At 52.2% G+C, this 27,489-nt stretch overlaps 1 protein-coding gene across 3 annotated transcripts in view; it reads left to right on the top strand.

Annotated features, from left to right (window-relative positions):
* The window catches only part of CAPN9 (calpain 9), a 46,660-nt gene that overhangs the window by 2,014 nt on the left and 17,157 nt on the right, over positions 1–27,489 (top strand). For 2 of the 3 annotated variants that reach the window (XR_004324094.1, XM_032491839.1), the window contains exons 2-11: positions 5,652–5,721; positions 8,379–8,497; positions 9,582–9,715; positions 13,857–14,025; positions 15,000–15,083; positions 16,969–17,054; positions 18,967–19,091; positions 22,896–23,057; positions 24,647–24,804; positions 24,978–25,186. Coding sequence is in view for 2 of the 3 variants with exons in the window: in XM_032491839.1 (XP_032347730.1) it covers positions 5,652–5,721; positions 8,379–8,497; positions 9,582–9,715; positions 13,857–14,025; positions 15,000–15,083; positions 16,969–17,054; positions 18,967–19,091; positions 22,896–23,057; positions 24,647–24,804; positions 24,978–25,186 (1,316 nt within the window). In the remaining variant the exon portion in view is untranslated. The remainder of the gene's footprint in view (positions 1–5,651; positions 5,722–8,378; positions 8,498–9,581; positions 9,716–13,856; positions 14,026–14,999; positions 15,084–16,968; positions 17,055–18,966; positions 19,092–22,895; positions 23,058–24,646; positions 24,805–24,977; positions 25,187–27,489) is intronic. The other variant, XM_032491840.1, reaches the window with a different exon arrangement.

The following is a 27,489-nucleotide window of genomic DNA, read 5'->3' as shown; positions in this document are numbered from 1 at the left end:
CCTCTGGGCTTTTCAGGGCCAGGCCCAAAGCACACACACAAGCCATTATTTACGCAGAGGTAAGCTCCTTATTGCTGTTTCCTGTTGTGGGCCATGCGTGCGCATGTGTGTGTGCGTGCACACCTACGTACCGTGCTGCCCTGGGTCAGGTGTAAGCTGCTTCTGGTTGTCTAGTATTTTCCAACAAGGCTGTCACGGAATGGCTAAGCCTTCCTTCTGAGAAATTCCTGCAGTTTCCTTCGCTTGTTACTGATCTCCCTGCCTCCTTCCTTAGTCTGTCAGGCCGCCCCTGCTGCGTCCAGGGGTCTGGCCATCCCCTGCTCGGCACCTTCAATGGGCTCGGCATTGCCCAGGAATGAGGCCAGGCTCCCCCACAGCCCTGTCCTGTGTGCAGCCTTCCTTGGTCCCCCAGTCGCCTGCAGGACCCCAGGGGACCCCAGCTCTGGGAGGTGGTCCTCTTTACCCCTGATGTCCTCTCAGTGTGGCCCCGAATGGCGGGCGAGGCCCCCAGCCACAGCCCTGCCGCTTCAGACCCTTCTACTGCCTGCTGAGGGCCGGATGGTCCTTCGATTTCTCATAGCTGTGCTGCCGTCTGTCCTGAAACCGAAGCCTCTTTCAGAATCTTCTCCCCTTTGCCTTGTCAGCAGCGGACATCGCCCCCTCCGTCTTCGTTCTCAGAAGCCCCCTCAGGCCAGGCAGGGGCTTAGCATCACGACCCAGACGCCCGTGACGTCAGGAGCACGGGGGTAATGGGGCTGAGGTCCCTTTCACAGGACGGGGGCCCACGGTCGCTGGGATGGGGACGGGCAGGAGCAACAGGGAAGCGCTGAGTTCCAGTGTCCCTCCGCAAGCCTCTGTGGTTCGGGCGCTGTTTGCTTTTCTGCTCAGCACGTCTGTGGTGCCTGTCCCAGCAGCAAGAGCCCGGCCACCCGGTGAGACCGTGACAGGGGCGGGCGCCATGCCAGCACCACCTTCTTGTCAAACACAGCTGTGCGTGGGGGCGGGGGAGTGGCGCCTGAGAACAAGCAGAAGCAGGAAAGTCAGGGGACATCAGGGAGTGCCCACCTGGGCCTGGGCGGGCGACAAGGTGAGGGCACCCAGTGGTGAGTCTGCACCAGGCCTCGTGGAGAGGGTGTGCGTCTCAGTGAGGAGGGTGGGGGTCTCCCGGCCGTATGGGCCACAGCCAGGGTGCAGTCCAGCTGAGGGCCTGCCTTCGGGCCTGTAGCCTGACTCAGCTCCCAAGTGCGCTGGCCTCAATTTTTCTCCCAGACTCCCTGCCTGGTCCCACCTGCCTTCATCCATGCCATTCCTGCCTCAACTTCTCAGCCTAAACCCAGACACGGCCCCCTGCAGGCACGGGTACCCCTCTAGCCCCGGCCACGTGGCCTGGGTGTCCCCGTGTGGCTCCTCCCAGTCCCCAGAGGCTGGCGCTACCCCAGGACACCCACTGGACACACAGCTGGGGTCTGCACACGGCTGTGGATCATAGGGCTCAGCTTCTCATATCTTGTTAGAAATATGGCTTATCCCTTTTCAGTATATTTTTATTGAAGTCTAGTCAGTTTACAACGTTGTGTCAGTTTCTGGTGCACAGCACAGTGCTTCAGTCATATGGGAACATACGCATAATCGTTCTCATAGTCTTTTTCGCCATAAGTTACTACAAGATAATTGAATATAGTTCCCTGTACTCTATTGTATAAATATGTTCAGCTTTTCCCCCTTTAAATGAAATGCTTCACAGGTCCTGAAAGCCAATATTCCCAGATGCTCAGCCCCCGGTCCTCCAGGAAGCCCACCTGCTGGCGCCCAGGCTGGCCTCCCTCCCTGGGCCCCTGAACCACACTCTGGGGTCACCTCCGGTCTGGGGAGATGCCTCTGATCTTCCTCTCACAGCACTGTAGTGTCAGGGGACGCTCATCCTCAAGCCTGCAGACAGCATTTCATGTGAACAAACACACCTGCGGGCCCCACACACATATGCAGGACACCCAGGCACACGTGCCACACACCGGAGCATGCACGCAGGGCACACGCACTCCCCATGCCTGCACGAGTCCCACGGTGCGCACGGGCGGCACCCGCACCTGACCTGCACCTGCCGGCATCCGTGCTAACGGGCATTTAACCCCCGCTCACAGCACACGCGTGCACAGAACCCCGTGACTGGTACACGGATGTACCGACCCACAGCAGCGCTGGACAGTCAGACATCCGGGATCTCACCAGTTTATACCCAATCGCTAATTGGCATTCACTTGGTGAGAATTTCTGCATTTTCACCTTTCGTGTTTTTCTCTATCCATTCACAGTTTGATGCAATTTGATAAAATTCTCCCGGATGAAACCAACAATTGCAAGATGGGAGCTGGGAGGCAGTGGCAGCTGCAGGCACACTTGGCGAAGGGGGGGGGGGTGGTTCAGGCCAGCAGAAGGCGGGGAGGGGCTGACAGCTGACAGCGAGGGTGGGGAGGAGGGGCCGCCATGCCCACAGCCCATCTGGCACCAGGAGGCCAGCGTCTGGCCCCGTGCAGGGCTGGGATCTGCCAGTCTTCAGGCTCCATCTCCATGCACCAGAGGAGTGGGAGCAGAGCTGGTTCAGCCCCTGGGGAGACTCCCCTGAGAGGGGCTTGGCTGTGCAGGCAGTGCCGTGGGGACTCTTGGGGTGCCCTTGGGGGCAGGGGCTCCAATACAGATTTGGCAACCAGCCAAAATGTCCCAACTGGAGGAGGGCGGTCTGTGTTCCACATGGCAGATGGGGACCCAGCCGGGAGAAGTTATGCCTGCCAGACCCCTCTGCTGACCAGAGAGGGCTTGCTGGGACCACTCCCATTGCCCTCAGTGTGCCTTTCCACCTGCAGATGCCCTTAGGAGCCAAGGTCAAGGAGGAGAAAACGTGTGGTGGGGGCAGGTCCTCATGGGCAAGACAGACTCGGAGGAGCCACCCCTCATTTACAACTGCCCGCTCTGCCGTATTGGAGATGGGGGTCAGCTAATGCAAGACTCCTGAGGCTGCCAGGGCGGAGGCGGGGATCCAGGGCTGCTGTTCAAGATGCCCGTCAGACCCCAGCCAGACCTGGGCTTGTGGTACACAGATGGCACAGCATACTTCGGACACTCTCCCGGCTGAGTCTGCTGAAAGATTGTTAAAACTAACAAACCCACGGGCTGGCACATCCTGGAAATGCAGAGAGAGTGCTTTGCACTTCAGCTCTTTGTCCCGGGGACTCCTCCTCCCTTCAAAGGCATCAGTATCCTCCTCTGGTCCTTCAGGACCCAGAGCAGAGGAGAAGCAGAGTCCTGGGGAGCTTGAGGAAGACAGCTCAGGGCAAAGCTCTTCCCCAGGCACCCGTCCACCCCGATCGGGTGGGGAGTGGCTGCCTCCAGCCCTGCTTTCTGGAAATAGGTGGGGAAGTCTCTGACTCACTGCGCATTGGGATCCAGTTAAAGTCATGGGGCGGCCGCTGTGTACAGAGCTTCCATCTGCGCCTTCTCGTTTGCCAACTCCCCTTCCTGGACCTTTACATGATGCCCCTCAGCTCCCACGTCCCCGGGGAGCACCCCCAACCTATCCGGCTGAAACACCCCATCGTTCACCTTCACTCTGTCCTGGAGCTCAAACCTCCCGAACTTGAACGTCTGTTCACTTCTCCAGGGTCTGTCCCCAGACACTCGGCAGACACTTCCTCTTATTCTTTGCTGTAGCCCATGCCAGGGAACGGAGCCTGGTACCCCATCCCTCCCCCAAAAAGGAAAGAAGATACGATTCTTACGTAATTGTTTTCAAACACTTTTTGTTCGTGTTTCATATGTATCCCCCTATATTATACATATATGATTATATTATATGGAAATACATGATGATGTGTAATATATAATAAGATACAGAATGCACTTTGATAAAATTATTTGAGAGATGGGAGAGGATATAGCTCAGTGGCAGAGCATGTGCTTAGCACGCACAAGGTCCTGGGTTCCATCCCCAGTACCTCCACTAAATAAATAAATAAACAAACAAACAAACAAACAAATAAACCTAATTACCTCCCTCGCCCCCCCAAAAAAATAAATAACAATTTTAAAAAATTATATGAGAGATCAATACACATAATCTCTCGTATATAGTACAGATATATAAAAAATTTCACCAAAACACATATTTTAAAAAAGAAAGAAGCTGGAGATGGCTGAGGGGGGATTTGTGCCCACTCCCAGGCACTGGCCTGTGGTGTGTGTATTACTTCAGTCTAAGAGGTGGACTTCGAAGCCCACAGGGGCTCAAAGCTCCCAAGTGCGGAACTGGGACTTGAACCCGCAGCCCCCAGCTCCCAGCCCAGGTCCTGAGTGGCAACGGGGGAGCCAGGAGGGGCGGGGTCTATCTGGCCAGAGGGCGGCATGGAGGCGTGGCTCAGAAGGCAGGACCTCTCTCCAGGGGTGTGACTTACCAGGGACAAGCCCAGAGCGGCTTCCCTTCCAACCAAACAGCAATAATGCAGGAATTAAGGGGAAAAAAACCAAAACAAACAAACAAACAAACCCGCCTGTGTGGAACTGGTCCTCTGGAAGGTAAAATACGACCTGAAAGGGAAGAAGTAACCAGTTTGCCCAAGAGTATCTTCACTCTCTGCGTTGTCTCAGTGACTCCTTGGCTCCCCCTGCTGGCAGGAGAGTTTGCTCTGTAATAACATGAGGTTTCTTCGACACTTTCAAAGAGACGAGAAGGAAAAGCACTGTTGAGGTTTATTGATTACATTTTGAAGGTTAAACATCCACAGTGATTTCTAAGGTTGTGACTGGCGGGTAGGGGTGGGAGGATTAAGTTGTTCGGAACATGACGCATCTTTGTAGGCGGTGAGCCAGTAAGACTGGAAGGGGCTTTAAAGTCAAGTCATGAGTCCCTGACGTTCACCAAGGTCGTTTCTCAGGTTACTTAAATTTTTTTCTCTCTCTCAATACCTAGAAACATTATACTGCTTGGTGTTAAAAACATCTTTACGTAACAAAACTGTAACGGTTTTCTTTAGCTGTCCTATATAGAAATAGAAGTAGAGATTTTCCTCACAAAACGTATGGAAGTAAATGTAAATTTTTTTAATTGAAATATAGTCAGTTACACTGTGTCAGTTTCCAGTGCACAGCATCATGTTTGTCATAAATACACATACATACATTTGCTTTCATATTCTTTTTCTTTATAGGTTACTACAAGATATACAGAAGAACCTTGTTGTTTAACTATTTTAAATATAGTAGTTAGTATCTGCAAATCTCCAACTCCCAATTTATCCCTTCCCACCTCCTTTACTCCAGGTAACTGTAAGTTTGTTCTCTATGTGAGTCTTTTTCTGTTTTGTAAATAAGTTCATTTATGTCTTTTTTTTTTTTTTTTTTTTTTTGGTTCCACAGATGAATGGTTTAAATGTCAACTTTTCATTGTACTCTGTTAACATAAAAGTTGTGGTCAAATCCACAGGGTATAGCATCATGGCTGCCTTTCAGCTCTCTTTGTCCCTTCTTGGGGGTAAAAAAAAAAAATCAAATATAGGGAAAAGCCCCCTGGGCCGAGAAAGGAGAGAGCCCCTGCGCCTTCTGCGTCCTGCCGGCCCACCACGTGGCAGGACCTCACTCTGATAACGCTCTCCTTCTTCCAGGAAATAGTGAAAAACCCAGAATTTATTCTTGGAGGGGCCACCAGGACGGATATCTGCCAGGGGGAGCTTGGTAAGTGTGAGGGGACAGGGCTTGGAGAGATGGGGTTGAATGGACAGTCCTGGTCGGGGGGTCCAGTGGGAGCAGAACCAGGTCCCTGAAAACCCACAGGGCATAGGGTTTGGGACAACACTACTGCTGCCGCCCTCTGCCTCCTCCCTCCCTCCCTCCCGCCTCCCCAGTCTGCTGGTCTGGTCCCTGCTGAAGGGAGCCGCTGACTCCAAGTCCTGTTTGCCCTCATTCCCCTCCTGGCGGGGTGGGCTGGGGGCGGTGACAGATGCACCTGTGGTCCAGGCTCACAGCCCAGGAGTTTACAGAGAACAGAGGTTCCGGGCGCCCTGTCTTGGCTCTCTTACACTGTGACCGGGGCTGACACTTACATGAACTCGGTCACCTGCCAGGCACTCTAAGCACACATGGCCCCATTTCATCTTCCCAGCCACTCCCCTGGTTTTACAAATGAGAAGCCGAATCTGAGGGAAGTGAAATGACTTTTCCAAAGTCATGGGGGTGGGGGTGGGGTAGGCAGAGGCAGGATCCCAGCTGGCTGTTAAGCATTGTGCCACCCTGCCTCCTGGGGGCTCATACTTTGGGGGAGCCCTCGCCCCCACCAGGGCAAGACAATCTCCTTCCTGTTACTGACTTGAGAGTGTCCCCAGGCCAGTTAAACTGAATCCTGCACTTTAGAATTTGCTCCAAAATTGGGCTAGGTTTACCTTTATCTACGGGAAAAAAAAGAAGAAAAAAAAGAAGAGAGAGACCTGAAAAAAATTACCAGTGGAGCAAACTCACTTACAGCCAAAGTTACCACCGTGGTCTCATGCTTAAAGTGGCCCGAGCTGGAACCTCCCTGCTGAGTGACCGAGCCTCCCCAACACAGAGCCCGGAGGCCACAGACCTGGAGTGAGGACAGCTGGCAGGCAGACAGATGGTGGGTCACAGGTAGATGACGGACACAGGCAGAGAGAGGCGAGACAGAATTACACACGCTAGCTATAAATGACCTTTCTAAGAGACAGTGTTCACATTGGCCTTCACTTACCGAGGTTCTCCCTGTCCCTCCCCACGCCTCCCCTTTCTCGACCCGCCTCTCCCTCTGCCTGCCCTCCCCGCAGCCCCCTCCATTTCTCCGCGGTAGAAAATTCGGGGTTGACCTCCTTTGAGTTTGTAACATTGGTTCATATTTAACCTTGGTTGCAGGTTGATTATAAATTTTATTTTGTAACTCTTCTATGGCATCCAATACTGTTCGTGACATATGTGTACCCTATGAAGGAACACAACCAAATGTCCCTGGCACCCAAAAGAAGAACCAGAGCATCACCACCCCGTCGCCTGTCCTGCCCTGCCCACAACACCCTGCACACCGCCATCCATCCAGCTGTCCAACAAAGCGACCCTCAGGGGTCCCTCTCCTGACCTGTGGTGGCCCATCAGTTCCACCCAACAGAGATAAAGCGATCTGGTTTTTCCCTTTGTTTTAAATTATGTCAGTAACATTGGCATCTGACTCTCTCCTTTAAAAGCTCAGTGCATTTCTGGCTGAACAGACACTGAATGCTGCATTCTGAGGCCAGGAAAAGAAAAACGCTTCCCTACATGGAGAAGAGAGGGGCGGTCAGCCCACAGCAGGGGCCGCTCTTTCCAACTCTCGCCTGCCCTGACCACCCGAGAGCTGAAAGCAGGGACCACACCTGCAGGGCACAGTCAAGTTCGTAGAACAAATGGCCTTGAGAGCCTCCAGCCTGTGTCCCTTCCCCTTAGCACCTCCCCAAAGCCGGACCCAGCTGCCAAAGACCAGCCAATGCATTAGAAACCGAGGTGGCGTGGGGGCGACAATCACGCCTCTGGTGACATCCTCGGGAAGGTCAGGGGCAGAGGGACTCCTAAGTGGCTTTCTTGATACTTGACCCTCTCTGAGTCCCTTGCCAGCGATGACATCCAGAAGGGGTCATGTGACAATGCCCTAAGTCCCATGGACATGGTACTTTCCAGGGATGTGAATTCTGAGGAGGCCAAGTGTGATGGGGTTTTGAGTTCCATTGGCAGTGGTGTTAGCTACAGAAAGCAGATCTGGGAATAAAAGTGAGCGGTCCTGCCCAGCTGGTTAGCTGGACACTTCCAGATCCCTGCTCACACGTGGTTCACAGGCAGCGCCTAAACAACGGCTGGGCAGAGAGGAAGCGCTGGCTGCATCCTCACCACGGGCAGGTGGATGCAGCGGGAGTCTGGGACGACACAGATGAAACACTGTCTGACTTTGACTTTGATTTGGAGCTTTCCTCTGGATGTTGGTTAACATGGAGACACAGCTGGGGAAATGAGTCAACAAATCTTGAAAATGCAAGATAATTGAAAGCAAATACCCACGGAGCTACATATTTATGTGTGTATATATATATATGTATTTTAATGGAGGTACTGAGGATTGAACCCAGGGCCTCATGCATGCTAAGCACACACTCTGCCACTGCGCTATACCCTCCCCTTTGACATCTGGGCAGCAGAAGAGCCAGGAGGGGAGGCAGAAGGGAGGACGGAGGTATCTGTTGGTCCTTTTTTTAAGTGCAGAAAAGATGCGGCCACATCTGGAAGGCCGCACACCCGCGCTGGCCTCGAGCCTTCCCATTTCGTGTGACTTGCTGGTGACGACGGCCTTCCCTTCGCAGGTGACTGCTGGCTTTTAGCTGCCATTGCCTCCCTTACGCTAAATGAAAGCGCGCTGGCTAGAGTCGTCCCCCCGGACCAAAGCTTTGGCCCCGGGTACGCCGGGATATTCCACTTCCAGGTAAGGGGGAACCGTGGCCAGGGGACTGACCTCTTAGGGGCCCAGTGTGACGCCATGGGCCCCTTCGTGCCATGGGAATCCTGGAAGAAAGAGCCCCGATCTGGGTCAGAGCTCGTCCCAACCACATGCAAGCCCCACTTCGTTACGCAGTAGCCGTAAAAGCGTGATGGCCGCCCTGCAGGCGTTCTGTGGAACCATTTCAGGAAGCACCCAGGAAAACTCAAAGAGCTATTTTGGCAAATCAGGGGGTCCATTTGTTAAGAGTTTTAGTACGTGGAATTTCTCGGGCTTTAAGCATAAATGGTGTAAAATGATTATACGTCTTGGATACTGGAGTGTTTCTCAGAAACTGAGGGATTCTCCTTAGGAAAGAAATACAGATTTGGAAACATGAATGAGTTTCAAAAACTGAAAACTGAGAGGGTCCCCTGGAAGGCGGGCCCTGAGCGGCCCCATCCCACCCCGCCCTCGCTCCGAGATCTGGCCTGGCTGATCTGCACGCTGCCCCACAGTGTCTCTGCGGGACAAGCCACAAATACCCCCAAGAAAGCCTGAAGTGACACGCACGGGGAGGGAGAAGCCCCGCTGGGGCTGGCGGCATTCTCCGGGCTGTGCTCCCCACCCTGCACACAGCGCTGGGCGCATCACCCAGAGCCCCGAGGGGCGTATTCCCTAAGTGCACGCAGCTCTGTCAGGCACTGGCTGGCCCGGTCTGGTTGGGCTGAGGCACTGACAGTTGAGGTTCAGTATCCCCAGCAGCGCTGAGGGTCCCGGGGCCACGGGGGACCCGCCTCTCTGCCCCTGCTTCCTCCTATAGATCTATGTGCCACACACACGCACGCACGCACGCACGCACTCGTGCATACATGCACACGCTCACGGAGGGAGAGGTGGAGGCCCGGCTGCGAGCTGATCAAACCTGTCCTGCCTTTGATGGGGACCCTGAGCCTTCAGCTGGGGTTTCCCTCAGGACCACGGGGCAGCTGGGTCCGAGGGAGAGGAGGCGGTGTTGTCAGCTTTCGGCAGGTGGGCTGGGCCTCCCGAGGCCCAGCCCCCACGATTCCCGCCTCAACCCCGGCACCAGTTGTGGCAGCATGGCGAGTGGCTGGACGTGGTGATCGATGACCGACTGCCCACCTTCAGGGACCGCTTGGTGTTCCTGCACTCCGCCGACCACAGCGAGTTCTGGAGCGCCTTGCTGGAGAAAGCCTACGCCAAGTGAGTGCGGGCCCACCCCCACCCCCCAGGAAGCCCGGCCCCACCCCGACCCCCCGCGCCCCCTACCCCTGCATGCCGGCTTTGCTTAGAGCTTCTGCAGCGCGGGAGACAGGCTCTGGGGGCGCAGGTGCGCCGGGGCCCACCTGCTCGGGGGAGGTCAGGGTCAGGGATGGGAAAGGAGCCGCGGGGACAGTCTTCCTGTCAGGGCCCAGGTGTGCCCATCCTCCAGCACTGTGGTGAAGCGGCGGCACGTGTCCCCGTTTGTCTCCCTGGTCACAAATCTGGCCTTTGGAAGAGCAGGGAGGGCAAGTAGAGGGAAACTCTGGATGTGTGGACAAAACCTGGCTCCCCAGACTCCCCACCCTGCAGTGGTAGCTCGAACACCTGGGTTATTAACCATGTGGATAGTGAGACATCAGTTTTTACCCCTTCAGAATGCTCCTTCTTTCACTTTTTTAAGAAAACTGGTAAAATGTACCATTTTAACCTTTTTTAAAGGATACAGTTCCATGGCATTAAGCACGTTCCCATTTTTGTGCAACCGTCAGCACCATCCATCTCCAGAACTGTTTCATTTTGTAAAACTGTAACTCTGTGCCCATTAAACACCGACTCCCCACTCCCCCTCCCCTGCCCCTGGCAGCCACCTTTCTACTTTCTGTTCTCTTGGACTTGACCAGCCCAGGAATCTCATAGAAGCAGAATCGAGAAGACCGTTTTCAATCACTCAGCCCTAGCACCAGGTCCCTCCCAGGACCCTCGACTTCCAGCCACCAGCTCGTCAGCAAGAGGCCACAGCAGCCTGACTTCTGTGCTCAGGGGACAGCAGAGCTCCCCTGGGAGTCCCTCTTGGGCTCAGCCGAGATCTTCAAGCTGTGGGGATTCTGATCTCAGAGACAGGAACCAGGAAGCATGGTGGTGCTTGTACCTCCAAGTGGGGCATACAAGTGGCAAAATAATGTGAAAGTGAAGTTCAATTGACCCCGAAAATCATCAGGACAGGATTAAAGCCATTAAAGGAGAGCCAGAGGTGGCCGCCTTGGCCGCTGCCCCACCCAGGTCTGTGCAGACACCCTCAGTGCCACCAGACGGGCTTGAGGCGGGCAAGGGGGCCTTGTTTCCAGGCACAGTGGGGAACCCAGCCCCAGCTCTGCCCCTCGCTGAGTCCCCCCTCCCCATCCGGGAACCCTGGGGGATCCTCTTCAGGGCCAGCTGGGCAGGTGGTGGCTTCGTCCTCAGTAAGCCGAGCAATGGGCAACCCACCCCTGCAGCTGTGCGAAAGGCTTCGGTCAGGCTAGGTTTCCTAAAAAGGGAACCTTTCGTTTTGGGGTCATTAAAAGAGGCCAAACGCGGTTTGGGAGGACACCTCTTCACAGCACATAAGCACGTGGAAGGACGCCCAGTGTCATTTGTCGTTAGGAACCTGCAAATGGAGACAGTAATGAAACGTCACTACGCAGCTGCAGCACCAGATGCTGACGAGGATGCGGAGTAAGAGGAACTCCCATTCCCCGCCGCTGGGCATGTAAAATGGCCCAGCCACTTTGAAGCCCACTTGGTAATTTCTTACAAAATGTAACACTCTTACAAATGATCCAGCAATTGTACCCTTTGGTAAATGGGTTGGACAAACACTCACTTTTACCCAAGTGAGTTGGGCAAAAGCCTCTGTCACACAAAAACCTGCACACGAATGTTTACAGCACCAGCATTCATCGTTGCCGAACACCAGCAGCAACCTAGAAGTCCTTCAAGGTGAATGGACAAACAAAACTGGGGTACATCCAGCCAATGGAGTATTATTTAGTGATTTTAAAAAAGAGCTACCAAGTCATCAAAAGATACGGATGAATTTTAAATGCATACTGTGGAATGAAAGAAGCCAATCTGACAAGGCTACATACTGTGTGATTCCAGTTATATGACATTCTTGAAAAGGCACAGCTGTGGAGGTGGTAAAAAGGTCAGTGGTTGCCTGTGGTTCATCGGGGAGGGAAGGAGGGAAGAAGGGAAGGAAAGGTGGATTTATAGAGCACAGGGATTTTTTTTTAGGGCAGTGAAACTATTCTGTATGATACCAGAATGGTGAATATATGACTCCATGCATTTATCAAAGCCATAGAACTTCACAGCATAAAGAATGAGCCTTAATATATGTGAACTGAAAACTGATCTAGGAGAGTGAGGGAATCCCAGTAGGAAAAACAGCCTGTGACCAGTCTAATAGTATTTCAGACCCATGAAACAATGTGCTGAAGGGATGGGTGGGAAAGGTGCTGACCTAAGGATCTTTGGCAATGAGTGGAGTCTGTAAGACTGAAAGCGAGAGAGATTGTACGCAAGCACTGTACTCTAGCCGACAGAGCTGTTTCTCACAGGGCACAGGACGACAGTTCCAATGCCATTCTGTATATATGCTGACTTCAACAATGAAGCAAATGGATGGCAGATGGTGGAAGCTGATTTCTCACTGTTGGAGGGAGTGGTTGCAAAGAAGCCGGGGGAGGAGGCTAGAATGATGTGTGTGGTAGTGAATCAGTATGAACGCAGGTTTAGTTTAACAGAGGTGGTTACAGACAGATAAGTGTAACGTACCAGAACGCACGCACGTGTGTCTATTTCCTTGCTTTCTCGGCCGGGAGGGCTTAGCAGCAGGGACAATCTCACAGCAACAAGCACGCCTGCCCCTCAGGTCTCAGTTTCTAATCCCGTTCTCCAGTCAGCAGGAAGCAGGGCTCCATGGGGATAAGGCTGACTCTAGGACGGGGGCAGGAAACACTTAAGATGAGCCTTGAGTAAATTGTAGTGCCAGGAAGTGAAAACGTGCTTTAAACACGCACACGCACACACACACGCGCACACACACTGAGAGGGTTATGTCAAAGGGACACAGGAGCCCACTGAAGGAGCTGAAAATCGCCAAAGCTGGAACCATCAGCACATTTACAAATAAGTCTAAAGTAGTATTGGATTATCAATCAAAGGATAAAATATTCATGAGTCCATGATTGAAGAAATAAGTGGGGGAGAAGAGACACGTCTCTTATACAGAAGAATTCCAAGTAATTTATGCAGACTCTCTGTCCTCAAGAAGGCGGAGCACACCCTGCCCCCCAAATCCTGCCAGAGAGGACAGCATGGAAGGGGAGAGGACAGTGACGTCACGGAGGAGAAACTTGATAGACATGAGACCTCTGCCAGGTGATCAAGGCGACATCACCGGTGACAAGTCATCATGTCTCTATGTACCCTCCATATGATGTGATAAGAACCGACTTCACCCCCGTGGTCTGCCTCCCCCAAACCCATCACCCCCGTCTGCTCATCCCAGCAGACAGATCCCAACCGAAGAACATTCTGCAGAGCACCTGACTGCTCCTCAGAACTGTCAAAAACAAGGGAAGCCCGAGAAACTGTCACAGCAGCAGAGGCGCCTCAGGAGACACGATGACCAAGCGTGATGTGGTGTCCCGGATGGGCTCTTGCAACAGAAAAAGCGCATGAGGTGAAATATGAATAAGGCAGGGGCTTTCATGATGGGGACGTTGGCCAGTCACCATCACAGATGCAACACACCGGTGTCAGAAGTTCATATGCAAACTCGCGATAAGGAGCCGACTCTGAGAAGAGCGGCCGGGGGACCCGGGGCAGGAAGCAAGAGCGATGTCTCCAGCTCCCTGTGGGCCTGACACAGCTAGCAGCTTCGTGGTCAGGCCCCCGTTCCACGTGAGATGAGACAGAGGCTCATTTAAACTTCCCAGCAGTCCTAGGAGGAAGGCTACAGCCCCACTTGGGAAGCGAGGGAGCTGAGCACCGGGTGAGTCGGCCCAAGATCACTCGGCTTGTCAGCGATGGCACTGGCCCTCGAACCTGCAGCCAGTCAGCGAGCCGCATCTGTGCTCTTTGCAGCACCCCACACTGCCTCCCGCATGGAACTCTCAGGATCTCTCATGTCCTCAGAGCTCCGGGTAAACCCCATGCCTTCTTCCCACCTTCTTCCACACACCCGCTCCCCACCCCCAGCCAGGGCAAGACACGAATTGGTTTTGTTAGAAAAGCTAGAACGCTGGCTGAGGGGCGCCACCTGGTGGCCTTCCCGGTCCCCTGCAGCCGTTTCCCTGCTTCCCTGCCGCCCTCACAGGCTGAATGGGAGCTACGAGGCTCTGAAGGGAGGCAGTGCCATCGAGGCCATGGAAGACTTCACCGGGGGCGTGGCAGAGACCTTCACAACCAAAGACGCGCCACGGAACTTCTGTGAGATTCTCAACAAGGCCTTGAAGAGGGGCTCGCTGGTGGGCTGCTCCATCGATGTAAGTCCCTGGCTCGCCCGCACCCCAGGCGCTGCTCTCGGGCTGGAGGCCTGAGCCGGGTGGCCAGGCCGCACACAAGGAGGGGCATGTGTAGCGGGGCGGGGTGGGGGGTGGGGGGGGCAGGGGCAGTGTTTATTTATTTGAATTAAAATGAAAGTTTTTATTTAATGTTTTTCAAGTTACAAAAGGAAGGCATGCTTGCTGTATCAGGTGGAACAGTCCTGAAATCATACCTAGAGGCGAAATTCTATCTCCTTCCCCCAGTCAACCCCACCACCCCTCACCCGTGCCCTTCACACCTCCTACCTCACTCACACGACAGTCACACGCGTCTATGCCCCAACATAGGCGTGGGTCGGTTTGATTTTCCTAAGCGGAATCTTACTATACATTTTTCTGAAACTTGTTTTTTTCTCACTTCATATATCATAAAAAAGTATATCCATGGATAAAAATCTAACAGTATTTTTTTCTAATTTCTTTATATATACAGACACACTCACATACCATGTTACTTCATTTGTTTTTTGAAACCGACTCAGGTTTTCTAGTCCCTCTTGGATTAACCTGGGGAACTTTTTCTTTGCTAGGAAATTATCCATTTCCTCTGCCCTTTCAAGTTTGTGACATAGAATTGCGTGGAATACTGTATATGCTTCTTATTTCCTCTCTGGTGTGTGTTTCTTGTTACAAGTTGTTTTGTTTGGAAGCAAAAAAGTTAACTCTTCAGTGAAATCCAAGCAGGGCATGAGGGACCTCCCCCCCGCCCCCCGCCCCCCAATTCTGGGAAGAGGTGGGGAATTGCTGTATGTCAGTGCTAACCACTTAGGGTGTCCTGTGTACCTGTTTTATGTGCCCAGGAACAGGGCCCTCGCCTGGGGACAGGAGGGGCTGGGCCAGACACAGAGCTGAGTCTGGCTGGGGGCAGGGTGGAGGGCTGGTTTGACTTAAACACTGCTCTTTTTATGTTTCAGATCAGAAATGCTGCAGAATCTGAAGCCCGGACACCTTTTGGTCTCATTAAGGGTCATGCCTACACCGTGACGGGGGTTGACCAGGTAGGTGACAAGGACCCCTGTAGACAGGTTACGGGGACAGACTTGACAAAGCTATTTAATGCATTGACATTTAAACTGCACTTTCCGACATGACAGAGGATATCTTATCCAAAGAATGCAGGCTTATCTGACCTAGGCAAGCTGGAGGCAGTGGCGTAGTTCCGGTCCAAGTCCCAAACCCTGAGAACCAGGAGAACCAGTAAGTCCCAGTCCGAGGGCAGAAGAGGACCAAAGTCAGGCAGAGAGAGCAAAGCCTCCCTTCCTTTGCCTCTTTGGGCTATTCGGACCATCAACTGATTAGACGAGGCCCACCCACATTGGCAAAGGCCATCTGCTTTACTCAGTGCATCAATTCAAATGCTCATCTCGGCCAGAAACAGCCTCACAGACACACACAGAATCATGCACAATTAAACTTATGAGCACCCATGGCCTGGTCATCTTGACACATTAAATTAACTATCACAGGGAGAGAATATAGTTCAGTGGTAGTGCACATGCTTAGCATGCCCGGGGTCCTGGGTTCAGTCCCCACTACTTCCACTAAAAATAAATAAATAAATAAATAAATAAATAAATAAATAAATAAATAAAACCTAATTACCCCCCCCCAAAAGACAAAATAAGCAAATTAAACAATTAATCATCACAAGTCCTCTTCTCTACAGCTGTAGTTGGGGGTAGACCTGATCCCCAGGGCCACCCAGACACCACACACCTCCACTCTGACTTCTGGCAAGCACTTGGTTTGGAGGAGAGCTCTTGAGGGATGCATGGGGTGCAGAGGGAGTCCTCCTCCCCCCTCATGGGGGAGGACGGGCAATGTGGCCAAGTGGGAGACGCAGTTGGAGTCTTCAGAATGTTAGCTCTCTGCCTTAGTTGTCTCCCCACCCCCGCCAGCCACAGGCCATCCAGCCCCTCCCTAGAGCAGGAGCGTGACTCCTAATGTCAGATCTTCTAAGTGTTATTCCAAGTGATGACAGAAACCTTCCGGTCACATGACACTGTTCAACTGCATTTGCTTTCTCTCCACCTGTAAGGGATCCACCTGCTCACACATTTCAGTGAATGGACCTCTTACCTGGGGAGCTTGGACTCTGGAGAGCTTGTATGAACTGAAATTATTTTTACACATAAAAAGGACAGTTCGTGACAAAGGCAGGAGAATAAATTGTCCTAAGAACTAAAATTCCTGGTTAGTTGATAAGTAGGAGTCTTGTACTCCCAGTCTCTTTCCTCCAAAACCTCTCTACCCACTGGTCCTCTTTCCAGCTCTGGGCAGAGCCTAAGGGCTGGGTCCTCTTTCTGAACTGGCTCGAGGGCTCCCAGTAGTGGCAGCAGAGAGCCTCCTGTGATGCCTGAATGGGAGAGAATATCGGATTTAGAAGACTTGGAAGTGAGCTTTGTTTATTGGTGTTGTTTAAATTCTCAGCATCAGTTTACAACTTTATCATTCATCCGTGAGTAAGATGCTAAGGAAGAAAACTCAGTATTAGGTCCACTGCCTGTACCAGATGCTGAAGACGACACACGATACGTAAGACTTGTCCCCTGCCTCCAGGGAGTTCCAGTCTAGAGAGAAAACTCATTCATCTGAAGATTCATGGGGACTCCTTTCTTGTTAATTTCAGTTCCCCTTTATTTCCCAGATGCAGCGTAACCATCCTGGGGTGATTAATGCAACATCACTGGTAATGCCAGCCATTATGTTCTCTAGGAACTAGAAAACTCCGAGGGCTAGTTAAAAATGGATGAGTTTTGACATGTCCTTCGCATGTCGCAATCAAGAAGCTCTCGGAAAAGCCAGCCGTGGCTGGAGAGGGATCACCCTGGAGCCACGGGTGGATTTATCGTCTCACGTTTCCCTGATGCTTTTCCCTTTTAGGTAAATGTCCATGGCCAGAAAACTGAGCTCATCCGAGTCCGGAACCCTTGGGGCCAAGTTGAGTGGAATGGGTCCTGGAGCGACAGGTCAGTCCCCTCCCCATCCTTCCCACCCATCCCACTTTCCTGGGGTTCACAGGGGGCGGGCCCAGGACTTTCATATAATTACATTCATGTCAGTGAATGTATTACCTCCCAAGGGGAGTTTTATATCCCATGATATTGTGAAGGCTTTGTCCCAGTTATGAGGAGCGGCAGTACCTCTGTGTGTGTGTGTGTGTGTTGGGTGTGGGTGGGGGTGGCAATGAGTGCTTTGGGTGTGAGAATCTCTAAAACGTGGCCAAGCAGGTCACTAGAGAGTTCTTGCTCATGGTCACTGACCGCTGGCCAGAGTCCTAGTGGCGCCCAGAGAAACAGAGGCAGCAGAACAGGAAATCCATCCCCCACAGAGCAATCACCCAGGTTATTTATTTGGCCCCAGTTATAAGAAAGGACTGCCTGTCTTGTATGTGGCCCCTCCTCTTCCTTTGGGAAACGGCTCAGTTGACTGGGATCAGAGATGTTCCCAAATGTTCAGACAGGGTCCCCCTAGCTGTCCCCTCTCCTGCCCACCCAAGGTTCGTGGGGCTCTGAGGAGCCCAGCAGCGAGTCTGGAACTTCAGTGAAACTGAGGCATGTTTGTCCTCAGCTGGCACAGAGCCGCCAGCCCCCAACCCCTCCTGTGTTGGTGCTCTACCGACCGCCTCCACCAGAGGGCGCAGCACACAGCCCGGGCTCCCCATCCCTCATCTGGTCCCCCATCCCCGCCCCCAGCTTTGCTTCAGCCTTCTCAGCCCCAGGGTCTTCGGTAGACTGGTTCCTACCTGATCGCCATCAAAGGAGGGAAGTCTCATCAAAGTCAGCCTCCCCGTCCTGGTGGAAAGGGAGAGAACAGAGACACTGAAACCAAAATCGATGAGACTGCTTCCTCTGGCGAATGCACTTGTCTGGTCCCTGATTTAGGGAGAGCCCCCTGTGAAAGGGCCGGGTGCCTTGTTCCTCCTCCTGGTAAACCCGCAGGGGAGAAATAAGGAAATCACCCCAAGATGGCTTTACTGGATCAAAGCTGAAAACAAGCTTGCCTCCTGCTCCCACTCAGCGTCGGGGTGACGGAAGGTGGGTCCCCACCCTGATCCCTGACCCTGAGTCTGCCTGTTGTGAGAACAGGCCTGGAAGTGTGGCTTAGCGCCCCCAGCCCACTGCCGCATCCACGTGAGAGCGGCTTAGAAGATAGTGACCCAGGTTCTGCTCTTCTGACCCCAGACCAGGGACTGGAGAAGGGGCTGTCCTGAGTCTCCCCCACCAGCCCAGGTCCACAGGGTGGCCATGCAGTGGTCACATCACTTACAGCACCGCCATGGCGGTGACTCAATTTGAACTATTTGGGGGCGGCCTTGGAGGAGCCCCAGAAATGCAGTGGCCCTGGAGGTGGGCCTCCTGAGTTTGCAGGATGCTCGGCACTGCTCACCTGAGCCCGCGTGTCCACAGACGTCTACCTCACTGAGCCCTCCCCGGCTCCCTAGTGAGGTCAGGTGAAGAAGGCTCTCGGTACGTCCAGTGTTAAGCACTGGCGAGCATGAGGTGTCATTACCACTCTTCAAAGTGTCAGCTCATAAACCAAGAGGGGAGGTCAAGGGACTGCTCCGGGCCACGCCTCTCAGCCCACTGTGGCTCCTTCTGTGGGTGTTCAGCTCCCTGTGGTGGTCCCTGGATAGTCCACGGAGGAGGGGCCGGTGGTCCCCAGGGCCTTTTCCCATCAGCTACACTTGGAGGCGTACTTGCCCACCAGCCTCTAGCTCCCCTGGCACATTTCCAGGTCCCTGACCAGGGTCCGTTCCCTACATAAAACAGCCTGGTTCCTAGAGAGGGGCACCCCCCACCAACTCTGGCCAAGGCCAGCGTCGTTCCCACCACCGTCGTCCAGGACCCTGTGCCTGACGCTGACTTTGTTCACTCCTAGTTCTCCTGAGTGGCGTTCTGTTGGCCCCGCTGAGCAAAGGCGCCTGTGTCACACCGCTCTGGACAACGGGGAGTTCTGGTACAGTGCCCGTCTCCGTGTTCATTTCCACATTAACTACCTCACAGGTGTGAGTGCTCGTCTGCCCTTGGGTGCTTCTGGTTTTTTCTGCTCTTTTTTTCCTTCTTCTTTATTTTATTTTATTTTACTTTTATTTTATTTTTATTGATAATCAAGTACATCCATCTCATACCCCTAGTGTTAACCCAGTTGGTGGAAAATTTAACGTGATGTTTGGGGAACTCATCCCATCTCAAGTTTAAACATCTCAGGGTCATCCAGAAGACACAGGATTCAGCCTCTTGTCTCCAACCCAGTACCCTGCCTCTGATCTCCCCATCATCCTTGTTTGCACATAAATTTGAAAGCAGGCAGCCCTGCTGCTCAGAGGCCCCCCGCCTCCACAGCCAGCTTGATCCCGGGCACCCTTGAGAACGGCTCCTGAGAGCACCTAGAAGTGCAGAAGGAAACACTTCTCACCTAGACTTCCCACAGCGCTGCATCTCTGTTCAGCTGACAAATTTAAGGGACCTTCATCTCCAACAGCTTTTTTCAATCTTCTTTCTTCCTGTGGGGTCCAGAAACATGTGGCACTTCCAACCCTGCCAGACCGTGCATTTCTGATTTCTAACTCTCTTCCCTGCCGTGGGCTCAAACCAGTCAATTCTTGCCTGAGCGCCTCTCTTTCTTTAAGACCTTATTAAATACAACAAGCAGAAACCAGAACACACAAATATTTCAGTTTCTTCTGGTCTTTTCCTCTTGAGCACAATCTCTGAGACATCTGTTCTATCTTCAGTACTTTTTTATATATTTTCTTTTCTTTTTTTTTTAATACATTTTTTACTTTGTTACTTTTTTTGGTGTGGGAGATAATTAGATTTATTTATTTATATTTGTTTATTCAGTGGAGGGACTGGGGATTGAACCCAGGACCTCATGCATGCTGAGCACGTGCTCTACCACTGAGCTATACCCTTCCCTCCGTCTTCAGTATTTTTGCATATTGTACAGGCAACGGTTGGAGCAAATATCTTTGCGGATCGTACATGGATATCTGTTTTCCAGCTCCATCACTTCTTTGCAGAATCCTGGCCAGTTGCTAAGCTGCTTTTGTGTATTTTAGATTCTCTTAAGATGGTTCCATACCTCAAGGCACCTTTGACCTTGGGTAACACCAGTTGCAGTAACAAATAGACTCAAAATGTATCGACTCCAATGCAATAAAGTGTGTCTCTCACTCACTGTAACAGTCCAGGAGCCCATTTCCATTCTGTGGGTGGCTGTCTCCATGCAGTGACTCAGGGACTCAAGCCTCTCACATCCTGTAGCTCTGGCACCCCCTGGAGCCACACTGTCACCTGCAGGGAGCCAGCAGAAGAAGGGGGGAATAAAACCTTGGGAGAAGACATCCCCATTTCCTAAAAGCCTTGACCCAGAATTAACACATGCCAGTGCTGACATCCCACCCTGGGTGGAAGATCCTGTTCTGGTGGGTGATCTTGGTGGCCTGCTAAGCCATCTCTGTCTCAGGAACCATGAGCTCCTACAGCGAAGAAATTTGTGGAAAAGATACAGGGCGTTGAGAGATTGACAAGCTGTTGAACTGGAAATTAGCAACAAATGGACCTTGAATTTTGAGTACAGAGACTCTGGGTTAATAAGTCATGGAAAGAGAAAAACAGAGGAGAGCGGAGGTAGGAATCCAGATCCTCCCAGGAATTGCCAAATATGAGCAGGAGGTAGGAACAGAGTTTGAGAGGCTGCCTGAGGTCACGCTGGTGGAAAGAAGGTCAGGTACAGAAAGAAGGAGAAACAGGGCTGAAGAAATGAGGGAACCCACGGGGAGAGACCCAGCAAAGAGCAGCGCCCTGTGGATGCCCCATCGCCCAGCCCTCCACCCCGGCCGCCCTTCCAGATGCAGCTGCACCTGATACCTGGGGCTGTACACTGGCTGCGGCGACGCAGTGGGACCAAAACCATCAGCCCCTGAGCCCGGAGCCTTTCCTCCGGGAATCTTGACATCGGAGACTAGTGGAAGTACTGAGGACAGAACCCAGGACCTCGTGCATGCTAAGCACGCACTCTACCACTGAGCTCTACCCTCCCCTCCATCTTTAGTATTTTTGCATATTGTACAGTTGACAGTTGGAGCAAATATCTTTGCTGTTCATACATGGATGTCTATTTTCCAGCTCCATCACTTCCCTGCAGCCTCCTGGCCAGTTATTAAGCTGCTTTTGTGTATTTTAGATTCTCTTAAGATGGTGCCATACTTCAAGGCACCATTGACCTTGGGTAACGCCAGTTGCAGTAACAAGTAGACTCAAAATGTATCGACTTCAATAAAGTGTTTCCAGTCTCCTTCCACTATCATGTTTCACCCACTCTAGGACATTCTCCTGCAGCTCTCTCCTCTCTCCTTACTTGTGAATTCCTCCCTTTCTACTGAAGCATTTTCATCTGAATACTCTTGCTGTCATTCCACCTGCTTCAAAGGAAAAATAGCCTGTCTTGACCCACTGAAACCGACAACCCATTTCTCTCTGCTTCGCTGCAGCAAAACTCACCACTTCCTTTCCACCCTTGGCTCCCTTCAACCGCGGCGTGTGTCCCGCCATCCCTACTGAACCTGCCCGCACTGAGGATGCCACGGGCTCTCTGCTAAATCATGTCATCTCAGTCTGCCAGCAGCGTTTGGCACGGTTGCCACTGGGCATCCTGGATTCCAGGTCCTCCTGCTACCTGGGCTCCTCAGGGTCCTGTCCTGGTCCCTGCCCAGCCCCCTAACCTGTTAGTCTTGAAGGGCCTCAGGGTTCAATCTGTGGACCCCTTCCTCACTATCTGTGCCCCTCCCCTTTAGGTGATCTCATCCTGTCTCATGAGTTTAAAGACTGTCTCCACACTGATAACTTCCAGGTTTACACCTTCCGCTCCTGTCCCTGGAATTTCAGATCTCAGCTGCCTGCTGACACCTCCCCTTGGATGCCTGATCCACAGCTCAGGTTGACCTCTCCCAGCTTGTTTCAATCCTTCCCCCTACCCCATCTCTAAGCTTCCAGATACTCCAGCCAAACTCCTTGATTCCTTTCCTTCTGTCCCCCCACCTCCGATCCATCGGCAGGTCCTGTGAGATCTGCCTTCAGAATTTGACATCTGAGCCCCACTCACCATCTCCCTCCTACCAGCCTGGACAGACCCAGCTTCACCTCTCTCCTGGACGATGGGGCACTAACTTCCTAGCAGGGGGCTCTCCTCCAGGCTGTGCCCCTTGAAGTCTGCTCTCAGCACGGAAGCCCGGGTGGCGTCCTCTGTCTGTGTGGCTCCTTCCAGTGGGGCTCCATCTGCTCGGAGTCAAAGCCAGAAGCCTCATGAGAACCACCCGGATCCGCTACCTTTGCATCGTACCCTTTGCTGACACCCCCGCCACCTCATGGGCTTCCTTGGTGTTCTGAGAGCACGCCAGGCACTTAACCTGCATCAGGACCTTGTTCTCCAGGTGCCTGGAGCCCCAGAGAGCCACCTGTCCCGTCCCCCATGCCTCCGGCCTCCATACCTGACCGGTGAAGCCTTCCCATTTAAAATTGCCCCCCCCATCTCTCCACCCCTCTTTCTGTGAAGTACTTTTATATAATCAACCTGCATTTTTACATTTGTTTCCTTTTCACTTTTGTAAACTTTTTAGCCTTTTCTTTTCTTTTCCTTTTTACTTTTTGGTGTGTATTTGCTGTGTCCCCCCGCCTGAGGTCTCCCGGCCCCTTGGGGAAGGCACCAGCACTCATGGCTGTTTGTTAGTTGAGTGACTGAGTGAATGAGCCACGTGGTGGGTGTCGACACCACGCCCCACACGCAGTGTCCCCGCTGTGTTGCAGGATGGCGTTTCAGGGACTTCCGGGCCCACTTTGACAAGGTGGAGGTCTGCAACCTCACCCCCGACGCCCTGGGAGAGGAGGCTGTCCACAGGTGGGAGGTGACAGTCCACCAGGGAAGCTGGGTGCGGGGCTCCACGGCCGGCGGCTGCCGCAACTTCCTGGGTGCGTAGCCTGCCTGCCGTTCTCTCTGTCCCTCCCCAGGGGCCAGTGCAAACAGACGACGTCAGGGCATCAGGGACAGGACCCTGGAGAAAGGGGGCAGGTCGACAGCAAGATTTCAGGAGCCACCGGGAGAAGAGGGCTGCAAAGACTGAGCAGGAAGCCGGATAAGAACCGCTCAGGGAAACTCCCATGTTTTACCACCGAGGTTATTTTCTGCCACAAGTGATAGAAAACACAGCTCACGCTCATTTGTTAATAAAAAGGCTGTGTTGTTCTCCATCACTGGAAGGGTCCGAGGAGAAGTCAGGCACCAGGCGGAGTTCTACCAGTCCATTTGTTTTGCTTGTCTGTTTGTTTTTGTTGAAGTAGAGTCGGCTTACAATGCGCTGTTAGTTTCTGGTGTCCAGCAGAGTGATTCAGTTACACATATACATTCCTTTTCATATTCTTTTTCAATATAGGCTGTTCCAAGATACTGAACATAGTTCCCTGCGCTCTACAGTAGGCCTTTGTTGTTTATCTATTTTACATACAGTAGCTACTATCTGCAAATCCCCAACTCCCAATTTATCCATCCCGCCCTCTTCCCCCCCCCCCGTAACCATAAGTGTGTTCTCTATGTCTGTGACGCTGTTTCTGTTTTGTAAATAAGTTCACTTGTGTCACTTTTTGAGATTCCACATATAAGTGACGTCCTGTGATATTTTCCTCTCTCCTCCTGTCAACCCTTTTGTTTGTGATTCTCTGTTTTGCTCTCCTCCCTCTGTTGGCCTCTCTATTCACAGGAGGGCAGCCAGCAGCACATAGGGCTTCCTGAGGCCTCACTCACATGCACCACAAGACCTTCTAATGGTCATTAAGCAAAAGTCTCAACGTCCCCCTAATTGGGAGTTCCTGGAGCTGATGTCCTGGGAGATGCTGTGGGATCGTTGGCTTTGTTCCAGTTCTCGGTGGCAAGAGGGACTAGCACAGATTAGTCAGGGTTCACCCTTGGAGCTGGGAGTGAGGTCCATTCTGCTCAAATGGCACCGCCACTAAACGGATGCCGGGGACAACCACACATGCTCTGCACTCTCTTAAATGCCACGTGGAAAAATCAGATGGTGCATGCTGTAGCCGCCTAGCCCCAGAAGAAGGTCTAAAAAGCTGCATGGGAATTACTATATATAAAACAGATAAACAACAAGGACCTACTAGTGTGTAGCACAGGGAACTGCATTCAATATCTTGTAATAGCCTTAAGGGAAAAGAATATGAAATATACATATATGTATGTATGTGTGTAACTGAATCGCTTCGCTGTACACTGAAACTAGCACTGTAAATCAACTACACTTCAATAAAAAAAAATTAAATAAAAATAAAAAGCTGTGTGGGAAATGGAAGAGAGGACACTTTGCATTCTCACAGAGGGTTATAAGAAAGGAGGGCAAGAGGGAATTGGAACAGAAAGGGAAGAAATTCTATTCTCAGGTTTGGGGGGCCATGGCGGGGGTGGACAGGGATGTGTGTGTGTCCTTTGTGTTTTGTGTTTTGTGTTTTGTTTTCTTTTAAGGAAGGGAAAATAATCTTCCTCTTTCCAATGACAGATACCTTTTGGACCAACCCACAAATAAAATTGTCCCTGACTGAGAAAGATGATGGAAGGGAGGAATGCACATTCCTTGTAGCCCTGATGCAGAAAGACCGAAGAAAACTCAAGAGGTTTGGTGCCAGTGTGCTGACCATCGGCTATGCCATTTACCAGGTGGGTGGGTGGGGGCCAGTCTCCTTTCCAGAGCCCCCCATCCAAGTTCTAGACTCTCGGTTCCTCCTTGGCCTCACACCTGATATTCAATGGCCGATCCCCAAACTGCATCCAAACAGCCAAGACCAACGGCCCTCCCTAGAGAAACCGCCCCCCCTTCCTCCCCACTGCAGTGCCCCGGCCAAGACGAACACCTGAACAAAGACTTCTTCAGATACCACGCCTCCCGGGCCAGAAGCAAGGTGTTCATCAACCTGCGAGAAGTCTCCGACCGGTTCTCACTGCCCCCCGGGGACTACATCCTCATCCCCAGCACTTTCGAGCCCCATCAGGAAGCCGATTTCTGCCTGAGGATCTTCTCGGAGAAGAAAGCCATTACCCGGTGAGTCACAGGATGGAGAAACCCTCGTCACGTAGTGGTCCCCTCACAGAGGCGTCTCCATCCTCCCGTTTTCCGTGACCTCCACGAGAACCTGGGCAGGAGGCTTTCCTCATCTATTTGCAAAGCGGGAGGCATGCCCCTTGCATTCCCACTCCTCCCGTCCCTCAAACAAACGTTAAAAAGTTGCTCTCTCCAACTGCTTCCGCAATCATGCTCACCAGACCCCCCTGGGGAGAGCCCTTCATTTTCCAGACCCTTCAGCCCAGAGGGTCCTGGAGTAAAAGCCACATTGAGGGATGAGAGACTCACCTCTGTTCATGATGAAAGGGATGGATTTTGCAAGTTTCAAGAATGACATGTTTAGGGGTAGGAGACAGCTCAGTGGTAGAGCGCGTGTGTAGCATGAACGAGGTCCTGGCTTCAATCCCCAGTCCCTCCATTAAATAAAAAAGAATGGCATGTTCTTTCCCTTCCAGTTTAAGTTAATGTTAGCAGGTTGTTCTGAGCTGGTCTCAGCTTAACTGACAGTGATGCTATGAGCTGAGTGCCTGAGGCGCTACCTAGATCTGGACTGTTGGAGGTGAGCCCCTCAGACCTCTCCCCAGCCAGCGTCGTGGCCGGACCAGCCCTTATGGTTCTTGTGATGCCTGCAGGACACACCTCAGCAACAGCCATCAGGGAACTTTGAAAAATAAAATGTGTTATTCGTGGGTCCCTATGTGGCCCACCCAGGGCCACACAGGGGCAGGGGGTGGAGGAGAGGACCCCAGCTTCTGCCTTTACTAAGGTCAAGGATGGGATGCCTAGAGTTTCACGGGTTCACTCTGGGTGAATCTGAAACATAAGAGCTGGAATAAGAGCAGGGGAAGGGAAAGGGAAGTGGTTAGTCAAACAGTTGTCTGGTCTACCAGAGCTTTCATTTAAAAGAAGGGACTATCAGAGTGGGGCCATTGGCTTTTTGTCCAGTTTTGTAGCTGGCAATGTCTTTATTCCAGACAGATGTCTTTGGAGCAAACAACTCGGCAACCAGAAGCTTAATGTCAGGCACTTACACTGCAATCAAAAAAGCTAACACAGGGGGAGGGTGTAGCTCAGTGGTAGAGGGAACGCTTCGCATGCATGAGGTCCTGGTTCAACCCGCAGTACCTCCATTAAATAAATAAACAAGCAAACCTAATTAACTTCCCCTGCAAAAAATTTTTTTAATAATAATTGTTTTAGAAAGCTAATTGCCTGGCACTTACACTAGTCTGGCTGCCTTCTGTACACCTGGTGTTCTGTCATCTCTCCTTTGCAGTGTCTTAGCAAAATTATTTTGTATCGGTTACTTCTATGGAAAAAATTTCCCATTACTGCCCGTTCACCATTGGTAGCTCTGTGATGGAAGGAAAAAAAAATGGTTCAAGAGACAGCAACCTACTTCTTTTCTCAGTGGAGACACTTTGGGGATCACAGAGAATGGCAAGGTCTGGGAGTTCTGTATTTAAGCCAGGATCAGTCCCCAACAGAGGGCCAGCCTGAGACAACCAGGAGGAGACAGTTGTGACCATGCGGCCTGCGCTGGCTTTTCCTTCTGTCTAGTGGGATGGAGACGGGTCGGTGGTGTGCACTGAGGATACAGTCATCCCTCGGTATCTGGAGGCGGGGATTGGTTCCAGGACCGGCACGGATACCAGAATCCTCCCACACTCGCGTCCCATAGTCGGCCTTCCACACACTCAGCTTCTGCATTTGCAGCTTCAGCCAACTACTGGTTGTAACCATCATACTATATTTATTGCAAAAAACCTACCTTTTTGGACCTGAGCAGTTCAAAACTATGTTGCTCAAGGCTCAACTCTTTTAAAGTCTGGTTGAGTTTCCCAAACTGACACCAAAGGCATGGATTTTTCTCATCAGCTAAATTGAAGCAATAGTCTCTAATATTTTAAAACCGCTGCTGGAGACCTGTGCTCCAGGCTTCCCCCAGACACCTGGACAAGAGGAGGGTGAACCCCCAATGTCTGTTCCCACAAAAGCCCTCCACACGGAGCCAGGCGGATGGGCTAGTCTTGTGGGTAGAAGAGAGAGCCAGGCTGTGCCCCGTGCTCTCTGTCTCATGGTGGGGTGAGGCCTGAGACCCCCACATTGGTGGCTTTGAGGTGGCGAGGCCAACTGCCTACTCATGCCTGCTCTGAACCAGGTACTTGACCTGCTGTGATATTGAGCACAAGGATCGGCTTTGTCGTCAGTAACAGAAGAACCGCACTAAGCCCTTTTCCCGCTGGTTTAGTTCTTGAGAGAGGGTCCTAAACGAGAGAGAC

Source organism: Camelus ferus, chromosome 11 (assembly GCF_009834535.1).
Source record: "Camelus ferus isolate YT-003-E chromosome 11, BCGSAC_Cfer_1.0, whole genome shotgun sequence".
NCBI classification, from domain to species: Eukaryota; Metazoa; Chordata; class Mammalia; order Artiodactyla; family Camelidae; genus Camelus; species Camelus ferus.
This window is presented reverse-complemented; position numbering and strand designations above follow the sequence as displayed.